A 27,645-nucleotide genomic window follows, 5' to 3' on the forward strand; every position below is an offset into this window, starting at 1 on the left:
TCTCCCCTCAAAATCAATTTGGAAATGCAGCTGGTGCAGAATGCTGCAGCCCTGATATTACCAGGAGCTATGGAGCATGTATATTTTGGGTATTGCTTAAGCCAATTGCAGTCTCTCTGTTCTGATCGGCTACCAGTGTAGCTGAACCCGAATATAACAGTTCTGATCCTGTGTAGAGCAGGGGGTTGGACTAGATGGCCTGTATGGCCCCTTCCAACTCTATGATTCTATGATTCTCTAGTTGTTTTGAGAGCCAGTGTGATGTAGAAGACATTGGTTCTTATATGCCACTTTTCTCTACCCAAAGGAGTCTCAAAGTGGCTTACATTTACCTTCCCTTTCCTCTCCCCACAACAGACTCCCTGTGGGGCTGGTGAGGCTGAGAGAGCCCTGATATTACTGTTCAGTCAGAACAACTCTATCAGTGATGTGGTGAGCCCAAGGTCACGCAGCTGGCTGCATGTGGGGGAACGGGGACTCAAACCCACCTCACCAGATTAGAAATTGCCACTCTTAACCACTACATTAAGCTGGCTCTCAAGAGAGAGGACAACTACAGCAGGCTTTCAGAAAAGAGGAAGCTGGATATTGTTGGGTGATTCTCCCCTTCTCACTTCTAGTTTGGTGTCTTCTGGGAAACTGGCTATCTCACTCCCAGCCTGAGCTACTGTGCCTCATATTAAAAAAGAGTGGGAAGGCAGGAAGGCAAACCCTTCCCCTCACTCCATATGTACAAAGGCTGGCTTACTTTCAAAAGTGATGGGGAGAATTAAGTCTTGATGTGCAGAGGTAACTATAGGGTTGCCAGCTCCATGTTGGGAAATACCTGGAGATTTTGGGCATAGATCCTTAGGTGGGCAGGGTTTGGGGAAGGGAGGGAAATCAATCATCAATCAATGGGATAAAGGATATACAAACATTATGTTGCTTAGGTGTGCTTAATGGGATGGCCTACTTCCGATTACAGCTGTGTCTCTCAGGTCAGAAACTTTGTTACCTTATGTGAGAACATCTGCAGTGTGGAATGACAGGCTTTACAGGTGTTAATCTGGGGTTACACAGAGCATCACCCTCTCCTCACTCCATGTGATAAAAGCTCAAGAGACTTTTTATTGATGGTGGATATGGATACATAAGACCTACTGATTTTGGTTTGAGCTGAAGATATTAGTGGAGGTTGTGGCTTTAGTTGATCCAGCAGCAGTTGCCATAGGTTATGAGTTAGAGTTCCCTTCATCAGAAGCTGAGGTCTGGTACAAAAACCTCTGCTCAGAAAAATCTTCTGGTCCAGAAGAGGCAAATGCTAAAAGAAAGCATGTAATTTCGGGGAGAGGCCTCGAATCAATGGCAAAGCATCTGCTTAGTCTATAGAATATTCCAGGTTCCGGATTCCATCACCTCTGTTTAAAAGCCCAAGGTAGTATGAGATGTGAAAGACCACTGCCCAAGCCCTCAAAGAACCATTGTAAGGTAGAGATGACCATGCTGACTTTGGAAGACCTATGCACAGGTTTGTTGATGTTTTTCACTATCAACTCACAGCTGACTTATACAGACCCTGTAAGGTTCTCAAAAAAGAGCCTCTTGTGGCGCAGAGTGGTAAGGCAGCCGTCTGAAAGCTTTGCCCATGAAGCTGGGAGTTGAATCCCAGCAGCCGGCTCAAGGTTGACTCAGCCTTCCATCCTTCCGAGGTCAGTAAAATGAGTACCCAGCTTGCTGGGGGGTAAACGGTAATGACTGGGGAAGGCACTGGCAAACCACCCCGTATTGAGTCTGCCATGAAAACGCAAGAGGGCGTCACCCCAAGGGTCAGATATGACTCGGTGCTTGCACAGGGGATACCTTTACCTTTACCTTTAAGGTTCTCAAAGCAAGAGATGTTCAGAGGTGGTTTGCCCTTGCCAGCCTCTGTGTTATGCCCCTGGTCTTCCTTGGTGGTCACCCATCCAAAAACTAGCCAGGCCAGCTCTGCTTAGCTTCCAAGATGTGATGACCTGGGTAATCCAGATGAAGCACATCCTTCTGGCCACTGAAGTCAATGGGCTTTAAAAGGTAAAACTCTGCTTTGAGTGGCACCATGAGAGTATGAGCCAGCGTTGTGTGATTTTGTGGTTATCATAGTTATCGTAGCTCAGGTATGTCTAAGGTGTGGGGGTTTTGCTGGTGCTTATGCAATGCAGGGAGAACGGGCTACAGTAGCAGCCGTATTTCTCCTAGTGTCTCAATAACCTTTTTTGGTCCTTTTCCATACCTACCGCTTGGCATATAAAATATAATCATGCTACAGTATGGTAGCTGAACTGCTGTGTATGAAATGGCATCTCACAGCACTATGGAGTTCACATGTCCATTTCTGCACATTTGCATGTGTATTGGGTAACATCCACTATCACTATTGTTCTTCTGAGAGCCATCTTGGTGTAGTAGTTAAGAGCGAGGATCTCTAACCTGGAGAATTGGGTCTGAGTTTCCACTCTTCCACAGGCAGTCAGCCAGCCAGCTGGGTGACCCTGAGCCAATCACAGTTCTCTGAGTTCTCTCAGCCCCACCTGCCTCATAGGGTGTCTGTTGTGGAAAGAGGAAGGGTACGGAATTGTAAGCCACTTTTGAGACCCCTTCAAGTAGGAAAAATCAGGGTACAAAACCCCAGCTCTTTTTCTTTTGGGAAGGAGACCTAAGGGCCAAGGATAAGCTAAAGCCTTCAGAATGGCAATTTAAGAAATTAGAGTTTGTATGTCACATCTCTAGAGTACCTTTTCCAAGACTGCTAAGTAAAACCTGACAAAATGAAAAAAATATAAAATAATTGTTTAACATAAATTCAGATTTTAGAAAGGCAATCCAAGTTTTTCCTCAGAGTAAAAATACATAGAAAACCGTTATGGTGATTGAAAAATCTATGTGTTGTCTCTTGTAAATGGGGCCATTGGAGCATCTGAAATTAACATTATGCATGTGTACACTACAAACTTAAAAATCAATTTAACCTCCATTATGTACTTGGATATTTTTATAAGGAGGATTTGCAGTTATTTGCCACATCTGTTCATGCAGACACACAACCCACATTCACAACAATGTAAACTGATTCAGTTCCATTTTCTAATCTGTATTAACAACATTCATGTGCAAATAAAGGACGGCAGGAGTCTCTCAAAGGTTCTTTGTGGCATGGAAATGCTATTTAATTGCCCTGGTTTCCTGAGAGTTGTGTGCCTTCCCAAAGGTAAAATTGTTATTCTCAGGGGTCCATGGGGGAAAGTGAGGTTGTTAAACTGATTTATAACCAGTCTGAGCTTGGAGTGTATGTGTGACCACCCAAGGTTGCAAAGAGGGTGCAGGGAAACCACACATTGTCCTGTCAACATATTTAAATACACAGAACCCTGGAACAATAAATGTATCATGCCGGTTCATTTAATGGTGACAGATTCATTAACCATGAAAGCCAAGCCTCTCTAGACAAACCAGAGTTCCTATTTTTCTACTGTCTTCAGCAGTCCTGAAGGCCAAAGGTAAAAGGTCAGAGAAGTATCAACTAATTCACTGACCTTAGGGAATATGAATCAACACCTTGCCCCAGGGAGGTTTGGCTGTTAGGACCCCCTCTCTGCACCAATACCCTGACTTTACACACTGCTTGAACAGCCATGCAAAGTAGGATCGGCTTTGGGAAAGCCTGGAAATCAGGGGCAAAGCATGGGGAAGGTGGAATTTGGTGTAACTTGATAGGGATATGATTCTATAGAGCAGGGGTAGTCAAACTGCGGCCCTCCAGATGTCCATAGACTACAATTGGTGAATGCTGGAAGAGGCTCATGGGAATTGTAGTCCATGGACATCTGGAAGGCCACAGTTTGACTACCCCTGCTATAGAGTCTACTCATCAAAGATGCCATTTCTTCCAGGCGAATTGAGATGTCACCCAGGAGTCAGTTGCAATTCACGGAGATTTCCTGCCAGCACCTGGAGGTGGGCAACTCTAGTTGAAAGGGGGGGGGGGGCGGCTGGTGTCTGTGTACCTTCTAGTGCTCCATGTGAAAGGTAAAACACAGGCTGAATGTTGTTGGTCTCTACCTTCACTACAGGGGGCGTGTTTTTCCTCGGGCTGTGGATGTCTGACATACACAGGTCCCCGCTTTGGCCAAAGGTGGGCATTGGAGACAAACTTCAAGCCTGAGCCCTGGCGCTCCCTGACCCCCCGTTTTCCCAAGTCTGGAGGTAAGGGGGGGGGGACGGGGAGCAATTTGTGCCATTTCCTCGCGCGTGCCCTTTCTACGCATGCCTGCTCGGGAGTAAGCGCCCCCCTCGACCTCTGCGGGATTTGCTCGCGAGGAAGCACACCTGGGCCGGGACTGCACGTGGCGGGCGGCAGCGGGGGTGCCAAATGCCCGCGGGTCGGCTGCGCGCCTCCATCCCTCGCCTCTCCGCCTGCGCTCTCCCTGCGCCGGTGGCTCCTGGCAAGGACCAGCTGTTGCTGGGCGACTGGCGGGCTGCGGCTCCGGAGAGGCAGCCGGGAGAGGGAACCTGCCGGCGGGGCTCGCCAGTGGCCGGGGCTTCCTCCTCCTCTCTCGGGGTCACGCCTTCGCGGCACACCGGTGACGCGGGGAGGGCAACGTCCAAAGCCTACCCCCCCCCCGATCACCAGCTGCAGGGGGGCCAGAGCATCCCGATCCAAGCACGCCATGCAGGGAGAGGCCGGCGGTAGGTGGCTGGGCTCGGGTGGCTTTCTCCGGAGGGCGATCCGGTGTGTTTTTTTTTCCTTCTCCCCCTTCCTAATTCTAATGCCGCGTCGCTGCTAAGAAACGGGAGGGGGGGGGGAGTCTTTGCAGTTCTTCCAAAAGGGGGGGGGGAGAGGCTGGCGCAGCTGCTGTAGCTGTGAAGGAAGGAGGCCTGGCGGCTTGTTTTGGTCGGGGGTGGGTGGGGGGAGGAGAGCCTCGGCAAACCTCCCCCCCCCCTTTTTTTTTTGCACCTGCGAAGGGGCTTCTCTCCGCCTGCCGGACGCGGGAATACGGGGAGGGCGCGAGAGCTCTGCTCTTCCTTTACAGAGGGACGCAGCGAAGAACTCTGCATCTTCCTTTCGCCTACTAGGCTTGGAGACGGCTCTTTCCAAGGCAGCCGCTCCATCCGAGGGATGGAAGGAAGAGCAGATAGGAAAAGGCTTCTGGCAGAGATCTGGGGATACTCCCCCTCCCCAAAATGCACAGGGGCATCCTGAAATGGTAGTAGCCCCAGCTGCAGTTTGGAGACGACCTTCTAGGCTTCTTGGGCCTCTAGGCCACCCGACTCCTTCAGCTTGGTTTCTTTGCCTTCTCCCCAGGATTGGAGGTGGGGTTCTTCAAGCAATAATAATAGTAATGATAATAATCCCTGTAGAAAAATAATCTGCAGATTGCACCCAAGAGCATATCTATATTCCAAATGGAAAGCAGTATAATACTGGTGGCCACCTTGCAAGGAGGCCTGGGAAGTGTAGTCCGAGAAGAGCTTCTTAGGCCTTGTGTCATTCAACCTGTTCCCCCATTCGCATAAAGATTCCCAGTGCTTCATGGGATACTTAAACTGAGTTGTAGGAGGTGTAGTTGTGTCCCAAGAGCATTTTTGCAACATTATTGAGTATCTCTGCTAGTGTTTGTATGCTTGTGTTTGGATGTTGTAAATTAGGCTGTATTCTGGCCTATATGTGGTTTGTAAACTGGGTTACAGACACAGAAAAAGTCAATGTGAACATCTTGTGATATGGCTTTAATATCTAGTCAGTCTGATACTAGTTTAAGGATATTAGCATAGCATGTCAATTTGATATTAATTTAACTGTTCCAGCTTCTCCCACAGAATCGTAGACATTGTAGCTTGCTGAAGGACATAAGAGTTCTATTTTTTAAAAATTATTTCCCCTCACAGAACAACAGTTCCCAGGGTTCCCCTAGAGAGAACAAAAGACAGTAGAACCAATTTAACAGCTTGATCCGATGCATGTTTACTTGGAGGTAACTTATTGTCAGTGTATTTTTTGGTCTTTTCCCTCAGCATAACATTCAGCCCTATGAATATAATTCATATATTCTTGAAATCTTTCTTGAGCAACCAGCACGTAAGCAGATAGTAAGAGAAGCTTGCCGGGCCGCAAGCTAATTGGCTGCTGAAGCGGCCGATTTGCTTGCAGCCTGGAAGGGCGGGGAGCCGTGGCCCAGCACTGAGGCCTTCGCAGCCCGGGGGTTGGGGCCACTGCTGTAAAGCATGGGTGCAAACGCGTATGCGCGGACTTGCCGCGCATGCACGTTTGTGTCCGGCTTTTGCGCCCCTGCCAGACGCAAATGCGCTTGCGCGTTTGTGCTGGGGCTGCTGTGCGTGCGCAGGTCCCCGGGTCGCCCTCTCCCCCCACCCTGTCACAGCGGTCCGCGGCCGCAGAAAGGTTGTGGACCGCTGCTTTACAGCTCTGGGCGGTTTAAAGAACCCAACAAGTTTCTGCTATTTTAAACAGGGTATGGAGGATGAGTACCATGCATGAGCACTGGTATATGTGGTTGGTATGTGTAATGAAAATTTCAGGCCTTCATGTGGAAAGTACCTGAACAAAACTTTGCTTTAGCTGAACCTTTTATTCAAAACTACTTCAATTGGGCAACTTAAAAAAAACAAAACTTTCTTACGCCCTTTCTGGGTACATCTTACTGTACTAGCAGCTATTTAAGGTATATATTTATGCCCTGCTTTTATTCCCGCTGGGGACCCGAATAAGCTTACAACATTCTTCTCCTTTCCTGCAACAACAACAACAACCTTGTGAGGTAGGTCGTCGTAAGAGAAAGAATGTGACTGATCATCCAGCAGTTCCCATGGCTCTGTGAGGGTTCAAAGGTTGTTATTCCCCACATGTGTCTCACTTTAGATGTTATAAAGAGCACAGAATAAGAAATGCAAGTAATCTGGAAAGGGTCCACCTGCCACTTTAGAGCACTTCTGAGCCTTTGTTCTCTGTGTGTGAAAGACAGAATTACAGGTTAAAACAGATTGGTACCCAGCTGTTAAATTGGTCTGGATTTACAATCACATGCCAACCCTCCCTCAGGGTTTTGTGGATTGGGTTTTTTATTTTAACTTCACCTGTAAGAAGATGCATCCTGCTTTAATTTACAGCTTGAATTCCCTGTGTATTATTTCCCTCTGTAGAGCTGCATGCATTTGGGAATAGCTTTTTGCACAAATTAATCTGGCCTCCCTGTAGGGAAATACAGTGGCAACCCATGCCAGTTTAATGGATCGAGATTTCATTTACCATAAGCCTTCTTTGCTTTCCCATAAAACTGGAGTGAGACCTTGACAGTTTCACCAACACATATTTCTTTCTTTGTTTATTTTCTCCAACGTTTGGCAGTTAGAATATGATGACAGTTAGAATGTGATGGCATTTGGTATTATGTTATAATTTTAATGTTTCTGTACGTCTTGTAGAATTATTGAATGAGAAAAGTCATATTGACAGAAACGATCATCTTGATTTACCTCTACACACTTCAAGCAATGAACTGAAGTAAAATATTTGTAGAAATTATGATGCATCAAGGCATTCTTTGCATAGGCATTTATTTTGTTCATATAGGCTGGTGGTTCTCAAGCTTCCTAATGCTGCAACCCTTTAATCCAGTTCTTCATGTTGTGGCGACCCCCAACCATAAAATTATGCAAGTGTTCTTTCACAGAAATTAAACTGAAACTGACCAATGGGATGAAGATCCATTGTTCATGATTGTATATAAATTGGGTTTTTTTTCTGGGTTTTCTCAGTTCAGTTCTGCCTCTTGTCCCACCATGCTGATCTCGCTCTTTTCCGCTGATGAATGCTCTATCTCTATCTACCCCGCAAGGCTGTTGTGTGGATGGCACCTCCCCCCCTGCTGCAACCCCTGTGAATGGGTCGTTCCCGACCCCCAGGTTGAGAACCACTGATATAGACCTTGCCTGGCATCCCCACTTTGCATCTAACCCAGCTCACATGGTTGTTGTGAGGGGAGCAAAGGAGATGAGAACTTCTGCTCTGGGTTCCCATAGGGGAGAAATTAAATCGATAAAATAAAGCAAAGGAAGCATAACTAATGCACTGTGATAATGAAGTGAGGAAGGATTCCCGAGTGACCATTAAAGCACTTTTCAAATGCACGTGGGATTTCAGGTTTGTGCTTGCTGCTTTTTGCACAGTCCCCTAATCTCCAGCTTCGCCTAAAGCCACAGTTGGGCTGGTGATGAAGTGGCACCACAGAGCTACAAGTGTGCCACTGGCAAAATTGATTGCCAGCTTGTATGGGTGGGGGAGTGTATTAGGCTAACAAGGCAAGATTAAATTGCATGGTTCAGTTGAAAGGCATACACTATCACTTTTGAAACTGATGTATGTCGATCGCCCTGTGTAAATACACAGCCAGAAGCTACAATTGGCAGTGGCCACGGCACTTGGTCAAATATTTGTACTTTAGCAGAAAAAGTTAGGGACCAGTAGCATCTTTAAGGCCAACAAAGATTTATTTGAGATGTAAACACAAAAGTTTATATCCTGAGTAAAACTTCGTTGGATTCAAAGGTGACACTGGGCTCTAACTTTGTTCTGCTACTTCAAACCAACATGGCTATAATAGTTCAGATTTCACTCTGGTGTATTTTTTTCCTTGTGAAGTTCTTTGATGGTTCTTAAATGCCCAAGTAAATCTTCCTCTGCCAGGGCCTGAAGAAGGACTTGGGTTTTCTTACCGATTACAGGTGCTCATAGCATGAACTGTCTTTTACAGAAGCTGTCTTTCAGTTTTCTTCATTAGGCATGATTTTATATTAATCCTACTCTGCCCTATCTTCAGCATTTAGGAATGGTCCTCATTCCTGGATTGATTGATTGATTGTTCATCTCCCCACTCCCACCTGTTGGTTGCTTGTAACAGAATTATAAATGTATCTGCCTAATGGACATGTACTTCATAAATCTGGTGAAAAGAGCTCTGACTCATGAAAACTTAGGCTGGAATTAATCAGTTTCATTCACTGAAGTTCTGTTTAATTTTTTTCGTTATGTTTGAATGCTTCTTGAAACCCCAGAGTTGATTTGGTGAACTGATTCCACTGGAAAGCATGGAGGGTGATATGGAAGTTATGTCTCTAGTGTTTCTGAGCACTTTTATGCTTTTAGGTTTTATTGGCAGGTTTTTAATTAATGACTGTTAATTTTATTTTGTGATGCTTCCAATTTTTATCTTGTGAGCTGCCCCGAGCAGGTGTCTGAAAAGGTGATTTATGAGTATTTTAAATAAAATGGATATCTCATGTTTTGATCGGGAGTCAGCAGGTATTCATTAATTTTGGAAGTTATCCTAAGCCAGGGATAGTCAAACTGCGGCCCTCCAGATGTCCATGGACTATAATTCCCAGGAGCCCCTGTTTGCTGGCAGGGGCTCCTGGGAATTGTAGTCCATGGACATCTGGAGGGCCGCAGTTTGACGACCCCTGTCCTAAGCAGTTCATTGCAGAAGTAAGTTCCGTTTTATTTTAGTCCCCAGAAAGTAGTTCTCAAAAGTGATGAAAAGTCACAAGGAGAGATCCTAAAGACTGACTGACAGTGAGTTGGGGAAATGAAAATAAACTAGATTAGTTAAGTGAAGATTTCATCAGAAAGAAGTACTGAAAAGAGCAAATTTTAAAAGTGCTTTAAATGTGTCATAGCGTAAAGGTAAAGGTATTCCCTGTGCAAGCACCAGGTCATGTCTGACCCTTGGGGTGATGCCCTCCAGCGTTTTCATGGCGGACTCAATATGGGGTGGTTTGCCAGTGCCTTCCCCAGTCATTACCGTTTACCCCCCAGCAAGATGGGTACTCATTTTACCGACCTCGGAAAGATGGAAGGCCAAGTCAACCTTGAGTCGGCTGCTGGGATTGAACTCCCAGCCTCATGGGCAGAGCTTTCAGACTGCATGCCTGCTGCCTTACCACTCTGCACCACAAGAGGCTCTGTGTCATAGCCTAGGTGTGGCCAAATTGGGGCTCTCTAGATGTCCATGGATTATAATTCCCTGCTGGCAGGGGCTCATGGGAATTGTAGTCCATGGACATCTGGAGAGCCACAGTTTGACCACCGCTTCCATTGGAGTCAGGTGAACTCCACCAGCTCATGTGGCTCTAATGTGGGAGGAGGCAACTTATGCTGATAACTTGAATCACCCTTAGCTGCCCATTGTGGTAGCACACCACCCTTTGCTCGCCATGTGTTTTGTGTGTTTTTAAAACCAAAGCACAGTGCTTTTTTTAAAAAATGGAGGCTGCTTATCAGAGCTGCCTAGCTCACTTGGGAACGGAAACCACATCCCAGAATATGTGTTTATTTCAAGTTAGTTAGGGAGGAAATCAAGTGAGGTTGCCATATGGTCCTGCACTCCACAGTAGCATTCTCACTGGATTAAAATGAGATTTGCACAAAGACCAAAGGCAGCATATGCCCTTTTGGTATAATTATCTTCTATTTGCTTATTACCTTAGTGCCTTCTATAGAGATCTACGCAATGATAATATAGTCTTATCCAGAGATTCCTGCTTGCTGATTCTTAGGGCTTCTACCTTCTGAATCTGTCTCTTCACAGGCCGGCTCTTTAATTTCTTGCCCTATCCTTTATTTCTTTCTTTTCTTCTTTCCCCTTTGTTTGTTCTGTGGCTTCCAGGAGAATTGATTACTGGCAATGAAAATGTCAAGCCATTTCCTGAAGTGTCAGTCACAAACCCATTTTGTGGGCCTTTGAAAAGATAAAACCTTTCTGGATTCCTCAAGGCTTTTAAATTGTGAGATGTTGGAAGTTCTTGGGTTTATTTTATTTATATAGATATACTTGATAAAGAAGAAGAGTTAGTTCTTACATGCCGCTTTTCTCTAGTCTCAGAGCAGCTTACATTTGCCTTCCCTTCCCTCTCCCCACAACAGACACCCTGTGAGGGAGGTGAGGCTGAGAGAGCCCTGATATTACTGCTCAGTCAGAACAGCTTTATTAGTGCCATGGGGAGCCCAAGGTCCCTCAGCTGGTTGCATGTGGGGGAGTGCAGAATCGAACCAGGCCCGCCAGATTAGAAGTCTACACATGTAACTACTACATCAATCTGGCTATATAGATAGGTATATCTACCTTTCTTGCTGATGGGAACCCAGAACAGCTTATGCAGGGGTAGTCAAACTGCGGCCCTCCAGATGTCCATGGACTACAATTCCCATGAATTCTGATGGGAATTGTAGTCCATGGACATCTGGAGGGCCGCAGTTTGACTACCCCTGGCTTACAGTATAGTTCTTACCTCACGACATCACCTCTGTGAGGTAGATTCGTTTGAGAATGTGTGACTGGCCCAAGGTCACCTAGCAAACTTCAGTGACCAGGTAGGGATTTGAACCTGAGTCTCTCAGATTCGAGCCCATATCTGTAACCATGTTGCCTCTCCGGGTTAAATCATAAATACAATAAAATGAGCCAAGGACCTATCTCAGTGAGCTATGTGGCCTTTTGTTTCAAGCCATGGAGGCTGATGCAGAAAGAAGCAGGAGTAGACAGTTCTGAACCTGGCTGTGGTCCCTTCTGTTGGCACGCAGTATGAGGCCAAGCATTGAACAAATAGCCACAATATTACCTTTTCTACCTGGGTCATCAGACCATTATTATCTAGCACAAGTGCCCCCAGCCTTTTTGAATCTTTGGAATTCTGACACACGGTAGTGTGAGAAACCACAAAATGGCTGCTGCAGGAGGCTGGGCCCTGCCTCACACAGGAAGCCCAAGTTCAAGGGAGAAGAGAGGTAATTATTTAAAAATGCTAGGAAATGAAGGCGTGAGAAAAGGAAACCAACGCTGTGATAGCAGCTGTCACTGAAACGACGTTATTTTAATCTGTACTGATCATTGAATTGCCAGTGACCAGTCAGAAGTTCTGCTAGAACAAAGCCCCACTCCATTCCATCCTTTCTGAAAACTCTTAGTGGTATTTAGGGAAGATGTTGGCAGGAGCCCTGGTGACCTCAGGCACCCCTGGTTTAGTATACTTCAGGCATCAGTTTTCCATGTCTTCCATTTTTAGCTTGTTTGTTACCTCAGAAGCTACGTTTGGGTACAGTATTACCTGGATCCTGTCATGAGGTTGGCCTGTACAACCTGTGACCCGCTATGCTAAATGCAAACCACCAAAAGCATCCTATCACCAGCTTAATAAACATCCTTTTTTTGCTTCATCCTTGCAAAAATTGGCGCCTGGTAGGCTGGAATGCGTAGCTGGCCTCCTTGGTTTTTGTGGGAGATAAAATTCATAAACTGCCTGGTACACAAAGGCTCATTATGACTGCCTGAGAAGATCAAGATAGAAATACTGGACAAGGAACAGAGGGATGCTAAACGGGTTTTACATACATTCTTTAGGGTGTGCATCTCATCCCGTGTGGATGAGGCAAACATATTCGGGAGCACGTGTGCCAGCCAAAAACCAGGTCTGGATGCAGCTCCCCAATAAACATACACAATCTCAAATTCCAGTTTCCTGCCATTTAGTGTTTGAAATGGCTCTGAGCTCTGATTCTTTCTCCCACAAATGACAGCTGGGAAATTTTCATCAGGGACTAGATTAGAGCTCCGTGACACTTACTTATTGTGCTCATCGGCCGTTTAATCTTCATGTCACAAGTATGTCAGGGCACGCTGCAGCCCTCTTCCAACAGCACCTGTTAATATATATCCTTTGTGGCTAGGGGAAAAACATGAAATAATGTAGCATCATTGCTTGGAAGGTGAGAAGAACACCATGACTGACAACAGGGTTATTGATAAAAACAAAATTTAGGGGTCACACTGATGGGGCAGGTGACAGGAGGGCATTATAATTATTTCTGTTTGTTGCTTTGGCCTTCTTAAAAAATGATTTTGACTGGTGTTACTTTGATTTTAATTCCTGACAGCTGAATCTGTGTTGTTGTTGCTTTTATAACCTTGTTTTTTTTTCCTTGAACGGCCTTTGAAAGCTTTCCTTGTATTCCCATCGGCTATTTCCCCCCCTGTTCTGATTGTTGTTTTCTGCTAAAAATAAGCCGAAAGAATGATATTTTGATTCCTTTCTCACACATTAAGCAATGCCCAAGATATGCAAACGAATTTTTACCTCTGATTTGCACAATGTGGAGAACATACCTCAACTGGTAAAAGAAAAAAATGGAATGTTCTCTTGATATTAATCGAGTCTTCCTAGCGTATTGTAATGAGAGAAAGTGTTTAACTGTTTTTAAACCAGCCCAAGAATGAATGATTATGTGTTTTGTTTATTGTAATAATTTCTTTTTCCCCTGTTTTTTTTCAGGGGGCTTCAGGTTTTTGGACAATCAAAGCTAATTCAGCATGCTTAAAAGAAAGCAGAGTTCTAGGGTAGAGGCCCAGCCCGTGACAGACTTTGGTCCTGATGAATCTTTATCAGACAATGCCGATATCCTGTGGATTAACAAACCAGTAAGTTGTTCTAAAAACATTTTGATAGAGCAAGCCAAAACATATAAGATTAGGGTTCCTTATACCTGTAGGTGGGGGGTGGGATTGCACATTCTGGGCCCTGGAAGGAGCCTTCAAAATTAATGAGATGTGCTGATGTCATTCAGACATCAGGGCAATGCTGTGGCTTGGCCAAAAACTCTATGGTAGAATTAGCTTCTTACCATAGAATTTTGCCCAAAAATAAAAGTGTCTGTGTTCCTTCCAGGTGATATCAACATATTGCACTTACTTCCTGCTTCTTCCCTCCCCATGTCTGGTAAATTCCCTTGGTTTCTGAGATCCCAAAAATATGGGGAGAGGCTCCAATCTGAGGGATCCTCATACTCCATTTGGGGACTAGCACCCTTATAGAAGCCTTATAGGTAAAAGTAAAGGTATCCCCTGTGCAAGCACCGAGTCATGTCTGACCCTCTGGGTGACGCCCTCTAGCGTTTTCTTGGCAGAAACAATACGGGGTGGTTTGCCATTCCCTTCCCCACTCATTACCGTTTTACCCCCCAGCAAGCTGGGTGCTCATTTTACCGACCTCGAAAGGATGGAAGGTTGAGTCAACCGTGAGCCGGTTGCTGGGAACGAACTCCCAGCCTCATGGGCAAAGCTTTCAGACTGCATGTCTGCTGCCTTACCACCCTGTGCCACAAGAGGCTCTATATAATACTTATATGTGTAATAAATCTAAGTTTTTTTTCCAGTCTGATTTGCTGTAACAATATGGAAAAGGCTGGTCATGTTGTAATTCTGGGAGGAGCCATCCTGTTTCTCCTCAATTGGCCAGGGGAGAGTGATTAAAAAGCCATTTGAGAAAGTCCTGTAATCTGAGTTATTTAAATTATGTTGGCATTTTATTCCAAGACAGAGAGTACTTTCATGAAGATCGGAAGAACATACTTTTGAAACATCTGGGAAAGATTTACATACATTTGTAGAATTAAATCAAAATGTTGGCTCTTGTGGCCCTTTCTTGCATGTCCAGGGAAATGCTGATTGCCACTTTGGGGTCAGAAGGTGAATTTCCTCCAGACCAAACTGACCAGGGATTCTGGGGCTTTTTTGGAGGGGGAGGCCTTTTTTGGAGGGGGAGGCATTACCTGGACACGGAATTGGGGTCACTGTAGGTAGGCAAGTAGTTGTAAATTTCCTGCATTCTGCAGGGGTCGGACTAGATGACTCTGGAGGTACCTTCCAACTCTATGATTCTGTGACCTCAAAATGGCAATCAGCATTTTCCTGGGCATGCGAGAAAGGGCCACAAGAGCCAAGTTCAGACACAATCAGGCAGAATCAGCATTTTTGTCAAATGGCTATTAAGCCTCTGCTCTAAAACATCCAAAGAACGTCTAACAGGTATTCATATCCTGACAATCTGCAAATAATTTTTAATGATGAATATTATAAATATTTGGAATATTATCAAATAGATTGCATTGGGAAATAAATCACAAATCATCAGTAGTTAAAGTTCTTTGAAAAAAAATAGTGGAATAGTCGGAAAAGTTTAGACTTGGGGGCCAACACAGTGCCCTTTGTCACCATAGCAATCACCGACACCTTTCCTGGTGTTTTAGAAAGTGGCTGGGGGCCCATCAGGGCTTCTGAATGTCCACTGGAGGTATGATTGGCTCTGCAGATTAAAATTAGTTGTTTCAGTGGCTGCTGTCACCACAGTGTCGGTTTTACTCCCTCACTCCTCTTTCCCAGTCCATTTAAACTACCTGTCTTCCACGCACTTGGGCTTGCTTTGCATGTGTGGCTCCTCCTCCTGTGGCTGCCTCTGTGCCACAATTTTAAATGCGCCCACAGTCTCCAAAATGTTTTGGGTAGTTTGTTTAAACATTGTTTGCATTTGCATCGACAGTTAGTGGTGAACTGGCCAAGAGGAGGGGCCCGAGAGAAAAATGTATACATCTTCTCCCCACACCTTTGAATAATAGCTTACAATGCTAAAACAGGCGTACCTGTGGAGAAATACCAATGTCCGGTTTCTTCCTCAAAGTAAGAGCTCATTAAAAAGAATAGTTAACCATTGCATATTATTTGGCTTTTGATGATAACCTGATTCCTGTCTCTTCGTTCCTCAGTGGGTCCATTCTCTACTGCGCATCTGTGCCATCATCAGTGTCATTTCTGTCTGCATGAACACCCCGAAGACCTTCGAACATTATCCTCCGCTTCAGTATGTGACGTTCGCTCTAGACACATTGCTGATGTTTCTCTACACCGCAGAGATGATAGCGAAGATGCACATCCGTGGCATAGTCAAGGTGAATTTTTCAAACATTTTTTCCCCCCTTCATGTAAGCAAAAGTGCTCAGATCATACTGAAAATGTTTTCTGACAGACTGGATTTCTGTCAGTGGAATAATAACTCTTCCTCACCTTTGCTTTCTTGCTGTCAGCCTGAGTGATCACTAAAATACTGCTGGGGGGAGGGGGGGGGAGGAAACCCCTCCTCAGGAACAGGATGAAGTGGGAGTCAGCAAAAATGTTTCCCATCTTTGTGAACGGAAATTTTGTACTGGATCCAGTGCGCATAATAACACTCTGAACGGGTCTCTGTCTTATGTGCATGTCCTCAATATATTTGCTTGATGCAAGCTTCATTGATTGGCATCAAATTTATAATAGCGCTCCTTATCTAGGTTTTAATGCGTTTCTTCAAGGTTGGTTCTTTAAAATGTATCACGGCCACCTGTTAATGGTCCTGTGAAAGAGAAAATATTTGATGGCACATTGGATGTTTAGGTAACTTGTCTGTATTCCATTCAGATTATTCTGCTTGGAGATGGTGTTGATAATATTACTGATACTGAAGAGCAACAAAAAGTTTCTTGTGGCACCTTAAGGGCTAATGTCAAACAGTCTGATCTTTCAGCTCATATACCTTTTGGAATCAATCTAGGTCAGTTTTCCCTGAAACGTTAAGGTGAAAGGCAAGCTTAGAAATATTTTAAACTAGCATCAAAGCCCATTTTAAAAATGGGCTTTGAAAGGAGTCCAATGGCTAAGGGAAAGTCCAATGGGTAAGGGAAAGCCCCCTCCCCACTGGTCTCCCCAACCAGGATCCCATTGGGCTGCGAAGCCCTGTTGCCAGCTCCGCAAGCCGGCAAGATGACTTTGCGGGCCAGCAGGCAATGGAAAAGCGCCCTGGCTCCCTCACTGCGCCAGCAACCCAGCGGGCTGCAAAGCCCAGTTGCTGGCTCCGCGAGGTGGTGAGAGGGCTCTGTGGGCCAACGGGCAATGGAACCCCCCCCCCCCACACACACACAGCGGCTCCCTCACCACGGCAGCATCCTGGCACATCCTCCTGTGGCGTGCCGCTTCCGGTTTGGAGTGGTGGCAGTCTTGTGTCCGACGGTGGTGTCTCCTCGTGGGCACGGCTGCCAACTCAGGGCATCGCCACCACCTCCTCTTGGGGGGCTGGTGGCGGCACGTTGCAATCCTGGACAGCAGCCCTGGCTGGGCGAAAAAGTCACGTGCACTGGGCTTGACCTCTGGCTGGAAATGTGTGTGTGTGGGGGGTGTGATCATCCAGCTGGTGGGCAGGTTTTGGGGCAGGCGCCGTGGGGACCCGCCCAATCTGGGTGTGGCCAGCTGTGCCACGCCAGAAACTGAGACCGGACAGTGGGTTCCATTCCCGGGCAGCAGACCGCCTATAGTGCTGTTTCCTAAATATTAGAGGAACTGTGGTAAGGATACATAATTATAAGGATTATATGCTTAAGTCACCATTAAGAACAGTTGCAGTTTTAAGCCTCGTAACCCCCCATTTTGTTCTCAGAATTGAGGGTTTTTTGCAGATTTTATACATTATCTGGCACTTCCAGAAGAGTGACTTCTGTGCTGCTGCCCCCTCCTGATGCAGACCTTTAGACTCGCTCTATTTTGAGGAGCTAAGATGACACTCAACATGTAGGGCAAATGAGGAGCCCTAATCAGAAAAAAAAAATCAGCCTCTCTTCCTCCTTTAACAGAGGTGACACTGCTCCTTTGGATCCAGTCCCATGCAAAAAAATTTGCTGTATGAAATCAACACGTTGCTTTCTAAAAATAACATATACTGAATTAGTGCTGGCCTGTTCTAGATTCTGGCTTGGATTTACCAGAGTGTGTCTGTAAATGGAACTCTTTCTGCCTCAGGGGTGGGGGCATTTTGGGCTCCTGCAGGAGCAGGGAGACGAGAAAGTTGGCTTCTGCGAGTGGATATTGTTCAGTTTGCGGGAAAGTGCCGCTGGATTCAAGCTCACATTTTGAACCAACCGTGTGAATTCCCATCACAAATTGACTGCAAACGAGCCAATTGTGGTGGTGGTGGTGGTGGTGGAGGGGATGGCTATTACAACTCTTCATAAAGTGTGGACCTAAGGCAAGCCTCGGATTCAACAAGAAAAGTCCATGGTGGATTTAGGATTATGTGTGTGCATCTGATGCAGATGCACATGTGCACTGGGAGCCAGACACTGTTGCATGCACGTTGTGTGCAGCTGTTCGTAGGTCTCTAGGTAGGTATTGGGAAAAGGCAACAGCAAATCATCTCTGGTTCTCACTGGCCTTGGGAGTCCCTTCCTGGGATTGCCCTAAATTGGTTTTGACTTGATAGCGCATGCGCGTGCGCACTCACACAAACACACACACATAGATTCATACTGTGGCCATCGTGCAGCAAGATGACACAGATATTCCCAGATTTTGAATTTCTGAATGTTTTATACTGACGTTTCACACTAGCGATCTGAACAGTGATGTCTATGACTACTGTGGAAATATTTATAGTTTACCTTAGATTCCTAGGTTTGTATTTTGGCTGTTATTTATTCATTTATTACTTATGTTTCGATTTTTAGCCCGCCACTCCCGCAAGCAGCTCGTGGCGGGTTACAAATAGTCATTTCCCAGTAAAACCCATTAAAACCCCAACAATCATTTAACCAAGCATTGAAAAACCCCTATCCCTAACCCTCCAGATTGTATTCCCTGCCTAGTAATTCTAATAATGGTTGATTTTTAGTAATATTGTCTAGTAATACTTGGATTGCTGTGAAGTTCCCTTGAATTACACTTTTAATTTAGCAGTACAATCACCATTGGAAGAAGCGGAAGTCTAAAATATTACTGGTTTTTATCATAAAGTAATCACTGCATTTTAAAACTACATAATCAGTGTAATGCATTAATTGTTATGCTTCTGCCCTAGATACTTTGCTCCCGAAACCTTCTGCGTTGGTATACTATAGTTTCAGGCTGTGCTCTGGCTGTGGTTGACAGGATGCTTTAAAAGTATAGTGGTTGACCAAGGGAGCATCTTATGGACCAGAGACTTAATTATCTTAAATTGCATTCAGATATTGGAGGAATGATATCTTTCTTTGCTGAGCAACTCGAATCAAGGGTTCCCTGGCAACCAGCTGTCACCACTCTGGGCTCTCCTGAGAACATCTAGATTACCCTGCTGTGAAGGCCTCCTAGCACAATACTAGAGCAAAATCATAGTGACAAGGTAGAATCCCTAGAAAATATATTATAACCCATGATGTAGCACTTTGCAGTCTAGCATATGAGGAAGTGATTCAGAGAAACAGATTATACCATGCAAAGCCCCCCCCCCATGACTTTATAAAACATTGTTTATGGTTTGTTATAAAAGACTGGGAGGGGGGGGGGAGAAGGCAAAAGATTGGTTTGGTTCAAAAAACTGTGGGAAAAGAACAAGAACAGAGGAAATGACCACACAAAAACAAAGCACATAGAATCCCAAAACAAAAAATAATGCGGCATAACTATGAAGGAGAGGTGGTTTTTATACCTGCTTTTCACTGCCTAGAGGAGTCTCAAAGGTGTTTACAATCACCTTCCTTTCCTCTCTCCACAACAGACACCCTGTGAGGCAGGTGGGGCTGAGAGAGCCCTGACATTTATGACAATACTGCACTGAAATGAATGAGTTGCACTGGAACTGTTCTTGTTCAGAAGCATTCTGAACTGCCCCTACACATTCATCTATCTTCTGTCTTCTATTTATTTATAAAATCGGTACCTAAAAGTGCTAAAACAGATTTGATCCACAGATACGATCCTGATTTTTTTTATTTTCGATTGCAGCTGTGCTGCCGGGTGTGGCCAGGCATGCTGCTGTCTCAGCACAGTGCTGGGTCGGGAGGGAAGCTGGGAGCTATCCTTCTGTTGTAAGCTGCCCTGAGACCTTTTAGGGGAGGTGCAGCATAGAAATTTAAGAAATAAACTGAAGTGAGGCTGCACTGAGAGGAATGTTCAAGGTCACAGTCATGAATAAGCCAGGAGTCATATGCCGGGGGGACTATCAGAGCTAAGAGAGTGAGAAGCAAAGCAAAGAGTCCGAGCCAAGAGGTCTAGATTTTTTATTTTATTATATTTATATACCGACCACCCCGGGGGTTCAGGGTGGTTTACATAAGAACAAACAACAGTCCATAAAACAATCTATAAACATGTAACAGTATAAATAATATAAACAGTACAACAATGCAACAATACAAACAGGTCCAGAGCATGTTGGTGGAATTCTGAGGGGGCGGGGGGGGGGAGCAGGGGCCTTTCAGTCGCTGTTGATTGCGTCTGGTCTCAACCAAATGCCTGGCGGAAGAGCTCCTTTTTGCAGGCCCTGCAGAACTGTTTAAGCTCCGTCAGGGCTCTGATCTCCTCCAGGAGCTCGTTCCACCAGGTGGGAACCAGAACAGAGAATACTCTGGCCCTGGTTGAGACCAGGCAGACTTTTTAGGGGCCAGGGATCCTTAGCTGGTTGGTGGCAGTGGAACGCAGAGCTCTTTTGGGGGCATAGGCGATCCCTCAGGTACACTGGGCCCTGACCGCGTATGGCCTTGAAGGTAATTACCAGAACCTTCAGTCTGATCCGGAATTCAACTGGCATCCATTGCAGCTGGTGGAGAATAGGCCAGATATGAGACCTCCACGGTGTTGCTGTGAGGATCCTGGCCGCTGCATTTTGAACCAGCTGTAGTTTCCAACAGTAGATGCCAACAGGGAGAGCCTAGAGTTGTTACTACTGGCCCAGGATCATCAAGGATGTCAGGAACAAGAGTGTTCAGTCAATTTGTGCCATGCAGCCCTCTTTATGGCTCTTCCTTAAATCAGACCCAACAGCCCAGCCAGAAGTCATTCTGCAATCAATCACTATCAGGCTCTTTTGCACACTGCTGGCTTAGTAAGAATGCAGAGCCTCTTTTTTTTTTGCATAACGGAACACTCAGCCTACGGATGAGCCTGAAGGACTGCTCTCTTCAGAGACGGTAGCTTTAACTGGCATATCGTTTGAAACCCTTGGCTGGGACTGTGCCCCTGCCTGATCGACTGTAGCTGGCTGAGGTGGTGTTCTGTCATCTGCTGAGCTTTCAAATCACTGGGAAACTAGTTCCCCTGCTTCATCTGAGGAACTCACATTGCTGGTGCTGGGGCCATGGCAGCAACCTCCTCTCAGTCAATCAGTTTATTTACAGCCATAGACCATCCAAAAAGTAAAAAAATATAAAACTACAAATTTAAAATCAATTATGAATAGATAGGATATAGGAAACAAGAGATAAAACAATTACACAGGGATCCAGTATGATAAGCGTTAGTATGAAGGGTTGGTCCAGTTCTTTTTTTATTTTAGTAGCTACCCACGCATATTTAGCAATTATTTTTGTTAGCTCTTTATTTGTGGCTGACAGTATTAACTTAAGATGTTGTTTCCTCAAATCTCTGGGGAAGCAACCTCCTCACAGGAAATAAATTAAAAAATATAACAACGCTGGTGGCAAATCTACAGATAATAAGCATCTGTAAAATGTTTCCCGATACCTACAATTATGTCCATGTGCAATTGTTATCCATTGCCTTGCATTCAAATGTTCCTTTGGGTGCAAGGTACACAGTCCATTGGGTTGCATGTGGTGGGGCATTTATCTCTAGTGTTGCAATATTGGTCTTTTAATAACGGTAAGAACACAGAGGACCGGTTATCATTGACTATGAGTTAGCCTCCAAGAGACAGGCAAAAATGGTTTAAAAGTATGTAAACTTCCTCAAGGATCTGTGAATATTCTCATAGAAAATCGAAATGAATAATTATCTCCTCCGAAAAAGACCAAATAACTGGCTAGCACTTGTGCCTTGTCAGTTCCAGAAATTAGGTACTTTACTTAGCTCTTTACTAAAAAAGATGCCTTTGTGTCCAGTGTATCCTGAATGTAATTTTTTCTCATGAATAAGTCATAGCTCGAGGATCACAAGAAAAACAAGTATAAAGTTTAGGCCATATTCAAATTGACAAAATCGGTGATCTAGCTCCTTATTCTATTAATTCATGAGACTTTGCACATCAGGTTTATTAACTGAGGTGAAATGTTTATAAACAAATATTGTAAGTTTTGTTTTCTTAATTGATTCAATTAGTGTTTTCAAAAGTAAGGGAGGTTTTGAAATATTTAGTGCTTCAGGACCATATTTAGATACCAGCAATTGTTCCCATTCAATAGAGGTTGACAAGCTGTATTATCATTAATATTTAATTTCTAGGCCACCCCTCCCCTCAAAGCAATTCATATCTAGACCTCAGCTGAGAAAATAATAAAAACTGGCTTGCATAGTCTCTTAATTTGTCCAAAGTAAATATTCCTGTATATGTCCAAGCCTGCCCTTATGAAGGAGAAGGAGGAGGAGCAGGAAGAGAAGGAGATGAAGAAAGATAGATTTATTTGGAGTTTTTAGTTTCTTGATTCTGGCTTCTGTCATTTGCAAACTGTGAGCCAGGGCTGGTTTGCAAACAGTAGTTTACAGAGCTGCCCTAGCATTAATCATGATTAGCACTTGTAATATTTAAACCAAGGGGAGCTAGTCTGCAAGAGACAGAGAAGGAGGGAGCAAGTAGGAGCCCTGTTCCTGAGCTGGAGTCCCTATTTCCAGGAAGCTCATGTTATATCAGCACTGGATGTGAATCACAGTAAATCCAGCCACTTCATAGATTAGGTTATTCTTAGGGGATAAGAGTGAGTCATGAAACTGCTTTGGACTAATGGTGCTTGTTCTTAGCTGAGTTCCTCCAGTCTCTCAAATCCAGGGAGTTCACAAAACTGCAGGACAAGTTTCTAGGGAGGCCCAGGGTTGCCAAGTCCCTTGTAACTGTCATTGGGGGTGCAATCCAGGAGTGCGGAGGAGCACTGAAAAGTGACATCAGTGACATTGGGGGCGACACTCTGGCTTTTGGGCAAAAACTCTATGATAATTACTCTGCCCCCACCCTCCCCAAGGACCTTAAGATCATCTAGCTCAAACAAATTACTGAACCCTGGCTCCAAAGAAGTGCGTTTGGCCTCAGCTGGGACCAGGTTATTTTTTGGCCCTGGCCCTGACCTAGTAGAATGTGCTCCCAGAAGAGCTAAAGGTCCTGACTGAACTGAGTCAGGTCTGCAGGCCCTGTAAGACAAAACTCTTCCATCAGACATTGGGTTGGGGCCAATGAATATCAGGATGGCTTTGGTTAACAATGCTTGGTTTCCTGTTCCACGGAAGAATAAGAGTTGGTTCTTATATGTCACTTTTCTCTACCCGAAGGAGGCTCAAAGCAGCTTACAGCCGCCTTCCCTTTCCTCTCCCCACAACAGATACCCTGTGAGGTGGGTGAGGCTGAGAGAGCCCTGATATCACTGCTCGGTCAGAACAGCTTTATCAGTGTTGTGGCAAGCCCATGGTCACCCAGTTGGCCGCATGTGGGGAGTGCAGAATCGAACCCAGCTTGCCAGATTTGAAGTCCGCACTCCTAACCACTACATCAACCCCCCCTCTGAAAACTGAGATGCTCTGAGGTTTGTCAACACAGTTGGCATGATTGTTTCTATGATGACATTTTAAATGGCATATGTTTTGATGTATTATATGTTTTATGTAACAAGGTTGGACACCACCCTGAGCTGGCATGCTAGGAGGGGCAGGGTATAAATTGAAAAATAACTAAATAAGCTAATAAAAACTACAGCATCACCTCCCTGATGTCACCAACGTGCCTGCATTGCTTCCAGGTGACATCACCACATTGCATTTACTTCCTACTTCTTCCCTCTCCCATTCCTGGCAAGTTCTCCTAGTTTCTGGGACCCCCCCCCCAAATGGGAGGAGAAGCTCCAAATTGGGGGATTCTCAATCCCAACTGAAGGCTGGTAGGCCGGCCAGCCAGCCTGATGTTCAGTGCTTTTTGTCGATCTAGCTCCCCTAGTTTCAGTGTTTGCTTAGTATGTGCTCATGTCTAGGGAATAAGAGTGAGCTAATCAAGAGTAATGAATCCAGACAGTGCAGAAGGAATGAGTATGGATTGGCATCCGTCTCTCATGGTAACTCGTAGCTATCGTTATAATATGTGGCATTCCAGGTTGCAACAGTGGCTCGGAGCATTTCTTGTCAATTCTGCTTTGTGGAGAAGGCTTAAGCCTGCCATTCATGTCATGGGGATGGGATGGCTGCTTAAGAGGGTGGTGCTCCCCCAAACTCTCTGCTGCATCAGGACAGAAAGGTATGTTGTGACGGGGAAGTGCTTGGGGCCCCGCCTGCCGATTTGACTACGGCTGATGAGAAACGACTTTGGAAGGGTTTATTTATTTATTTAGATGTTTATATCGCCCTTCACTATGGCTCTGGGTGGTTTGCAGAAAACATTTTGGAACATTTACACTGAACAGTATCAATATAACAATATAACAACAATAGCATAGCAACTAGAACAATATTTAAACAACAATAACTTTGACACTCCCTAGGTAGGTTCGACCTCTCAGTCTGGGGTGGGGAGGACCTGTAGACGTTATGGGTCAGTCGGCCTCAAGCAAATGCCTGATGGAAGAGCTCCTTTTTGCAGGCCCTTCAGAATTGTGGAAGTCCCGGCAGGGCCCTGATCTCTTCGGGGAGCTCGTTCCACCACGTGGGGGCTAGGACTGAAAAGTCCCTGACCCTTGTTGAGGTCCGACGTGCCTCTTTAGGGCCAGGGGTCCGCAGCCAGATGGAAGTGGCAGAGAGTAGAGCTCTTCCGGGGGTATAGGCAGGGAGGCGGTCTCTCAGGTACACTGGGCCCAGAACCAGATCAGTGGTTCTGATGGGGCAGCGGTCCTTGTAACGTTAGAGTGATCTGGGTACAGCCAGACTCACTGCAAGCAGCAATTTAAAAAAAGGCGTCACAATGGCTGGGTAGGTTCCGTTGCGATTGTCACTGCGTGCTGCAGTTTGGTGGAGAAAAAGCATGGCTGTGCCCTGTTGATGTTACATTTCGGCAATCTCAGCACAGACTAGCTCTGCCAAACCTTATTTGTTAAGCTCAAAGCAATCCATAAGGTGTGTTTTGGCTCATTAAGTATGTTTTGGAAAAATCCCTCTTGTTGCCCTCCAGGGAGGCTGCTTTGTGCAGTGGCTGCGTTTAGCTTGGTTGCAGGCCTGGCTAGACCAAAAAGAACGCTCTTTGCAAAGGCTGTCTTGGAAGGCTATCAGGACTGATGGCTTCTGCTGGTGTAAATTGGTCGTCCGCCTCCCCAAAGTGGTGAGATGCAATAAACATTACACCTTCTGCTTCATCACCTGCATTAGCTTCCCCTAGCCCTCTTTTTCCAAATTCCTTCCTTCCTTCCTTCCTTCCTTCCTTCCTTCCTTCCTTCCTTCCTTCCTTCCTTCCTTCCTTCCTTCCTTCCTTCCTTCCTTCCTTCCTTCCTTCCTTCCTTTCTCTCTTCCTTTCTCTCTTCCTTTCTCTTTCCCCCCTCCTCTCTTTCTTTCGCTCTTTCTTTTTTACTTTCACCTGTATATTTGTGCCAAATATTTTAATGCCTCTTGCACATTCTGTTCTCTCACTTTGTGATGAATTCAGGATTTCATGGGCATGACTTCACCGCGTCAGTATGTTCCCTAGGAATAATTTGTGCAGCGGGTTAACAGACGCCTGCTCAACTAATCAATCGCGTAACATTGCAAACATATCTTTAAGTGGACTTAGTGGCACAGAAACTGAAAATTAAAAGTATTGGTAGGATACCACTGACATTTTAAAAGTGCAGCCAGCAGATTTCCTTGATAAATTGGTCGGAATTAGAGGATGGAGCAATATGTGGAACAGAATATCTAAAATTTACCCTTGTATGAAAACGATGAAAAATTGGAAGGTGCGCCCAGAGGTAGAAAGGTCTTGTGGCAAAATACCTGCTACCTTCAATGTATAAAACTTGTTTAGAATTAAGAGTTCCTCTGAAATCGTGCTCAAGTTTGGGTACGGCTACTAAGTGCTTTTAAGTACAGTTTTGTAATCCTATTATCACAAATGCCTGGATTGTAGCTTGCAAACAAAAATCAATGCAGCAAATAGATGGCATCGATTCCCCTCCCTTCCTTTTCCCCCTGAGGAATGGAGATGGCCTCACATACAAGCAAAATGTGGGTGGTTTACCCAAAAAACACAGCTGGCATTGTGTACATCAGTGCTACCTGCTCTCTGCTTACTGAAAACTGTGTAACTGGACTTAGTATTGAAGATCTTGCTTTAGTGTAATGGGTAAGGTACAAAAACGGCAAACCTTTTTGCACAACCTCTTATGGACCTTTGCTTTCCCCCAGTCGGTTCAAAACATTCTAGAAAAATTCCTCTCAAGGTCCAGGATCCCTTCCCAATTACTTGCTTGTGTTCACAGAATATATAAAATTGGTTACAGGATGGCCAAAAGGCAGTCGTCTAGTAATCCATATATATTTGTTGGATTCCTGCTAAAAATCTCCACTGGCTGAAGGATTTCTGCTAGTAGACCATGGCTTTTCTGCCTCCCTATTCCCACTCCAATAGAAACCAAGGCTACTTTCGAAACAAACTAGTTGGAAGTTCAAAAAGACCCTATTCTTAATCCCCCCCCCCCAAAAAAAAATGCGTGGTGCATGGCTAGTATGCCACAATTGTGCACATCTCCCCTTCCCTTTTATACTTTTTTCTTCAAAGCTAACCATGGTTCAGTATTATACTGGCATTGAAGTTAATGTAAACTATGGGTGGCTTTCATCCAGAGTGTGTGTCACCACGGTTATACACTTGTTTGCAAAATCTGGTTAAAGTTGAGTATGGTTAGAACTGGCATCGGTGCATCATGGTTAGCTCCAGGGGGGGGAGGAATAACATGTGAGAGGGCAAGAAGGAGAACCAGCATGCTGTAGTGGTTAGGTAGGAATGGTGGCCTCCAGTCTGGAGAACCAGGTTTGATTCTTTAGTCTGGAGAATCAGTCTTCCATATGCAGCCAGCTGAGTGACCTTGGGCCAGTCACAGTTCTCTTAGAGCTCTCTCAGTGTCACCTACCCTACAGGGTATCTGTTGTAGGGGAGGAGGGGGAGGCAACTGTAAGCCGCTTTGCAACACCAGGTAGTAAAAAGGGGGTACAAAAAAACTGGCTCCTCTTTTTCCCCCTCCCTTAATTTCAGCACTTCTCTGGCTTGCTGAAGATTACATAGCCTTCTCACACGGACAGGGCTCTGTCTGGGGACTTTGGAATGTTCAACATATCAGAAGTACATGCGCTCCTTTGTTATATAGTATAAAGGTAAAGGTAAAGGCAAGCACCAGGTCATGTCTGACCCTTGGGGTGACGCCCTCTAGCGTTTTCATGGCAGACTCAATACGGGGTGGTTTGCCAGTGCATTCCCCAGTCATTACCGTTTACCCCCCAGCAAGCTGGGTACTCATTTTACCGACCTCGGAAGGATGGAAGGCTGAGTCAACCTTGAGCTGGCTGCTGGGATTGAACTCCCAGCCTCATGGGCAGACAGCTTCAGATCGCATTTCTGCTGCCTTACCACCCTGCGCCACAAGAGACTCATTATATAGTATATAGTATGGTAAATGTGAACTCCTTGGTTGCTTAGAGTATCATTCTTGCCTTTTTCACTCAGCACTCAAAACCAAATGCTAATGGAAGAACTCTCTCTTCTGTCAAGTAAAGAGTGTGATGGGGTGGTGTTAATAGGTTTATGAAAGTAGCATTCAGTTGTTAATCACTTATTGGAAATGGACTACAGGTCAGTATTGGAGACCAAGAACCGATTTTCTCTCTCTCTGTGTGTATTGAG

At 45.2% G+C, this 27,645-nt stretch overlaps 1 protein-coding gene across 7 annotated transcripts in view; it reads left to right on the forward strand.

Moving 5' to 3' along the window:
• The first annotated feature begins 4,298 nt into the window (after nucleotides 1-4,298).
• NALCN (sodium leak channel, non-selective) overlaps nucleotides 4,299-27,645 on the forward strand; it is a 315,418-nt gene continuing 292,071 nt past the window's right edge. For 2 of the 7 annotated variants that reach the window (XM_077343797.1, XM_077343799.1), the window contains exons 1-3: nucleotides 4,303-4,704; nucleotides 13,354-13,499; nucleotides 15,620-15,802. In XM_077343797.1, the coding sequence (XP_077199912.1) occupies nucleotides 13,392-13,499; nucleotides 15,620-15,802 (291 nt within the window). In that variant the 5' untranslated portion in view covers nucleotides 4,303-4,704; nucleotides 13,354-13,391. Of the gene's footprint in view, nucleotides 4,748-13,353; nucleotides 13,500-15,619; nucleotides 15,803-27,645 lie in introns of all 7 variants that reach the window. The other 5 variants (XM_077343800.1, XM_077343801.1, XR_013232146.1 and 2 more) reach the window with 4 other exon arrangements.

The sequence above is a fragment of the Paroedura picta genome, chromosome 6, assembly GCF_049243985.1.
Source record: "Paroedura picta isolate Pp20150507F chromosome 6, Ppicta_v3.0, whole genome shotgun sequence".
Classification (NCBI taxonomy): domain Eukaryota; kingdom Metazoa; phylum Chordata; class Lepidosauria; order Squamata; family Gekkonidae; genus Paroedura; species Paroedura picta.